At 34.1% G+C, this 5,099-nt stretch overlaps 1 protein-coding gene across 1 annotated transcript; it reads right to left on the minus strand.

Moving 5' to 3' along the window:
* Positions 1 to 1,197: 1,197 nt before the first annotated feature.
* LOC125866268 (uncharacterized protein At4g28440-like) lies at positions 1,198 to 4,295 on the minus strand. The gene is made up of 2 exons (XM_049546604.1): positions 3,934 to 4,295; positions 1,198 to 1,501 (listed from the first exon to the last, which is right to left on the minus strand). Exons 1-2 carry the CDS (start codon positions 4,172 to 4,174, stop codon positions 1,317 to 1,319), a joined length of 426 nt encoding a protein of 141 aa, XP_049402561.1. The 5' UTR covers positions 4,175 to 4,295; the 3' UTR covers positions 1,198 to 1,316.
* Between the last annotated feature and the right edge of the window lie 804 nt (positions 4,296 to 5,099).

Below are 5,099 nucleotides of genomic sequence, written 5' to 3' on the forward strand. Positions count from 1 at the left end.
TCATATGCTAGAAATTCAATGGTTTCTTTTAAGCTGGATAACTAACATTCTCAAGCAAATAGGGTAGAGAGCACATCATTTATTTTTTATTATGCTAATTAAATGATGTAAAGAAGATGATGATGGAGACACCATTAGATTAAAGGGTCCAAAGTCTTTTGGAAGCACCCCATTAGTTGAGTTATTTGTTTATGATATTATAATACAAGAAAGGGGGGATTCAAAGAACTACTATTAGATAGCAAAGAATCAATGATCTATGACAAAACATTAAACAAACTTATCTGTCACATGACTTGCTACCATGATTACTTAAATAAGACCTAGTTTGATAGGCCCCTTCTTCATATTCTTGTTTGACCATGCCATTTTTGGCAACTTCATATTCAAAAGTACCACAACATTATACCTAATGTAATCTCAATGGGATTAAGGTAGACAGTAGTGTGTACGCAAACCTTATCTTACATTGTGAAGGTAGAGGGTTGGTTTCCGAAAAGACCTTCATCTCTTTATATTAAAACATAAACACTCAAATATTTTGGAGTTTAACTAGGTGATAACTTTTCACTACATCTAAAGCCTTAATAGACAAATTTACCTAGTATTTGTACAGGGTGGAAAGTAGCAGATACCTGTGGAATTGTCAGATGCGCAAATATTGTCCCAAAGCATCATTCATTTATGTTATGTAATTTCAAAATCCAAGTTGACAACCTAATCAGTAGGCTGAAACTGGATATGTATCAACGAAAGTTAAATCTAATAAAACATAACAACAAAAAGATCGCATCATGATCTGTCATTCATCAGACCCCACATGTGGGATTACACAGAGTATGTTGTTGTTCGTGTTGTAATACAAGGGATATTTGTTTTGTATATCGATAGATCACGTCCTCTGCATAAGCCCAGGGCTCAGTGTATTTTGACAGCAAAAATAGCAATTTTTGTCACCCATAGGGCTTAGGAACAAACTGATAAACCGATTGAAATACATGAAGGGCCATTTTGATTATTTTCTCAAATAAATTACATGCTCAAACTATATAAAATGTTGCCATACCTATGTCAGATCCTCCAAAAATGCATTCTTTTGGAGGATCCAACACACACCCTTCAGCATTTTTTAAGAGCCCGAGCAACATAGCAAATAAAAAGCCATCACACATAAAATTATGTTTATATTACTAGATTAGTACTTTCCAATTCCAAAGGAACCACAACTGCAACAAAATGGAGGATAATAGTACTAAACCTGGTAGTAGAACTATGAACTTCAACTAGTTAGCGCTTTCACTAAAAAGATCCTTTGTTCACTCCATATTCACCAGCTCATACTCAACAAGGGAGAGATTGTTATCCTGTTTCACTTCAAATGCAGCAGGTTCAGTAACCTCGATGCGTCCCCATTTGTCCACAGCTAGTCTCATGGTGCTCTTGAACATGTCGATCTTAGCATTCCGAAGGATGACAGTTGCATCAGCCTTCATCAGATCAACTGACCACAAAATCAAAGTTAAGCATCAAACAAATCTTTGTTAACACAAGAAGAAACAAAACCAAATACATGGAAGCCATTTTGAGCACTAAACATCATCTGAACTGACAAAACTGGCTATAATTTCCAGTATAATTGGGGGGAGAAGGAAAAAGGCATAAATACAATTATGTGGACTCTATTCCCGGATGCCTTCACAGATTACACAGTGGTGCGACTTAATCAAAGTTATACTTGACTAATCTTATTAATAATTCAGCTTCTTATACAAAGTCAGACACCATGGTCATAAATATAAATACCCGAAATGCATCAGCATCCAAGTAAACAGGAAAAAATAGATGGTAAAGGCACAAAATGTACAAAATAGAAACTAAAATGAGAAAGAAGCACTGACTAGCAGTGCTGAATCAAGAAATTTGTGATGCAAATATACTATAGGCTCAGAATGGAGAAGGATGTGAAATTAACATCAACTGAACAGTCAAAAAGGAAATTATTTTTTTCCACAGAAAACACACATAAGTATCAACAATAGATGGATTCATATATCTTGATCAACAATAGAAGGATTCATAAATTACGATGATAAATGTCTGTGTCTCACTGTTAGAGCCCTATAACAGACTTTTAAGTGTGTGCAGCGTAATGTTGTGCAACAGATATGATATTCGAGCCAAACAAAAATCCTCCTTGCAATGACAGCATCATCTATCATCCTTTTTGATTTCTGAAGAAGCCAAGCACATCAAGAGGTTACAATAGATGAACATCTATTTTATTTTGTGATTAACCCTGCATCAGAACTCAAACATTTACCTAGAGTGGGTAGTCCTCCAGTAAGCCGTATTATCTTTCTAACTACTCCAAACCAGACCATTTCTACTAAGAACATTAGCTGCTTGTCTCCTATTTAATTGAGGATTACAACCATACTAGTCATTAGAAGTTCTCTCTACTCCTTTTAATCATTCACAAAAAGCAAAATAAATGGGAAAAAAGGTGCTACTCATGCGCTAGCCCTTCCTTCATTATAGATGATATGAAAAGAATATACAACTGAATTTCCAATCAAAAGGAGGTTGTAACCATTAACCCATTTTATCAAGCAGGCAACACTATCAAGGATGTTGTACCCACAGTTTGCTTTCATAGATAAATGCAGATTTAGCAAAACCCTAAACTCATAAAAGAAGAAAGTTATTCCTATCTATCCGGTTCTGCAAACACATTTCTTAATTTGGTACCAAGAACCATGTCTTCAATCATTAACAATCAAAATGTAAAAGAAAACAATGTCCTCTAATCGTTATGTGAGCAAGAAAATTTTGGTACTTTGTTCTACTATCATGCAATGTATCATAGACTCGAAATTAGAACACAATATTCAATGTAAGGGGTGCAGATTTCCTGACTTCGACCTCACATGTATGTATATATTTGATACTAACTATGCGGAGGTATAAAGTGCTCCATATCAAAACACAAAGAAAAATTTCAGCAAGCAGGGTAGATCCAGTATCTAAGCAGTGGATGTGTGACTGTTTATATTTTTAAAGATATATATTTATGCGCACACACATAACTGGTAGAGTTACTGCTTTTTAGTTTTGTATGCATGTGCTCTCCGAAAAGCTTCAATGATAAACAAAAACTGAAAGAATAAAGTAGTGTGCTTGATATGCTACATATATTAGGCCTCTCCTGTATGTAATCTTATAAATACTACATGTATCATAGTCTAAGTAATTTGCACAATATTTAAGCTGGCAAATTTCCTAATTTCTATGTCTTATGACCACCTATTTAACAAAACAATTTCATCTGTTTGGCCCCAAAAAAGGAACAAACTTATGGCATACTACAACAGAAGTGGATCCTCTCAGTTTTAAAATCCGAACAAGTCAAACCTCTCAAAACCAGCACACTATGATTTCAGAACAGAAATTACACAAGATCAACACTTCAAAAGGCTTCAGTGACAAACTCAACAAAAAACTAAAAAGTAAATGGTCAAAAACACATCTAATTTATCACTTTCTCGCAAGTTTCATACTTCAATTGTCTATTGCTCCATTTACCTCACTAAACTATCAATCATTTGTGTTAAAACACACCTCGATTAGTTGACCAAATATCGTTCTCATTTTACAACAGGCTCGTGTAGTCCAACTCAGCATTGAGGAACATTTGGAGTAATAGTTTTGATAGATAAATGACATACTGGATAATTGAAGGATAAACTCGCGAAAAATAATGATACTTTAGTTCTGTTTTTTACCATTAACCAATGTATTACTCCTAATACATCAAATCAAACCGAACCTAACAAATAATCACAACATAACACTATTAACCTTATTCAACACTATTCTTACGCATCCTATAAACGACACCTTAGTAAATTAATCACAAAATTCACCAGTTTATACCTTGATCGTTGCGAGCAGTGAAGAGAATCGTTCCGGTCTCATCGCCGATGAGGCATTCAGCAATACGAGTGTTCCGAAGGTGCGGCGACACAGAACGTCCCTTCTGCAGAACAGTATTGGATTCCAAAACTTTCACGATGAGTGTGTGTCCATTAGTACCGGGAGTCAGATTCTCCACTTTTACAAAAACCGGTTTCCGTAATCCCGGCTTCGCATCGCTCTCCGTCGAGTTCGACGCCATTGAAATGAGCTCAGAAAAGCTGAATTTCTCTCTTCAATGGAGAAAATGTGATGAGAATTTTCGCTCTCTCTACAAATTCCCCTTTTTTTCTAACTTCTCTGTTCGACTGTTAGAATTCTGATTCTCTGTATTTGTTGGTTCACGAGGAAAGTATTTTCAACTTTTTTGATCGACTCAAGATCATCTCGATTCGACACGTGGCTTGAGCTGATTGGATACATTTTATGAATTATACTGTAGAGTGTTATATTGTAGGTCATGTATTGTTTTTAATGAATACATTGTTTAGTGTTTGAATAAATTATATTGTTTAATTTCGTTACATATTGTCATACATTTATAAATTTGAACAATAGACTTACTAAAAAAAAGAGTTACTATTAAAAAGTAGGTTGAAGGATAAAATAGAATTATTATTAAATAATAAGTAAAGACAAAATGAGAAGAAAATATTAAGGTACCGTTGCGATCCCATCAAATTGGTCATTAAACAAAATGGTTTTTTTGGTCATTACCTAATAATGAATTTAAACGATGTCATACAATAAAATTTAAGTAGTAATCAAAACAAACATAGTAGTTAAACTAACGATACAATACAATATGATTCAATAGAATACATTAATACAATACAACACAAGGGTAACAACTAGGGGTGTTCACGGGTTGGTTTGGATCGGTTATTGGTCAAAATCAAAATCAAACCAACTTAATCGGTTTAAAATTATCAAAACCAAACCAAACCAAATATAATATACATTTATCGGTTTGGTGATTATCGATTTCGGTTTGGTTTGGTTCGGTTATTCGGTTATTAACCATACACAAAAATAAAAGAAACAATTCATTTCAAATGTGAAAAAAGTGACAACAATCCATTCAAAATGAAAAATAATTAGAATGACTTAAATTACTGAACTTTCGA

The sequence above is a fragment of the Solanum stenotomum genome, chromosome 5 (assembly GCF_019186545.1).
Source record: "Solanum stenotomum isolate F172 chromosome 5, ASM1918654v1, whole genome shotgun sequence".
Lineage (NCBI taxonomy): Eukaryota > Viridiplantae > Streptophyta > Magnoliopsida > Solanales > Solanaceae > Solanum > Solanum stenotomum.

What these genes read in the sequence shown, in the direction of transcription:
- LOC125866268 (XM_049546604.1), bottom strand. Translation starts at nt 4,174, where the DNA reads ATGGCGTCGAACTCGACGGAGAGCGATGCGAAGCCGGGATTACGGAAA. An exon ending in CACTGCTCGCAACGATCAAG is followed by an intron (nt 1,502 to 3,933) that starts GTATAAACTGGT and finishes TTTTGTGGTCAG; the next exon opens with TTGATCTGATGAAGGCTGAT.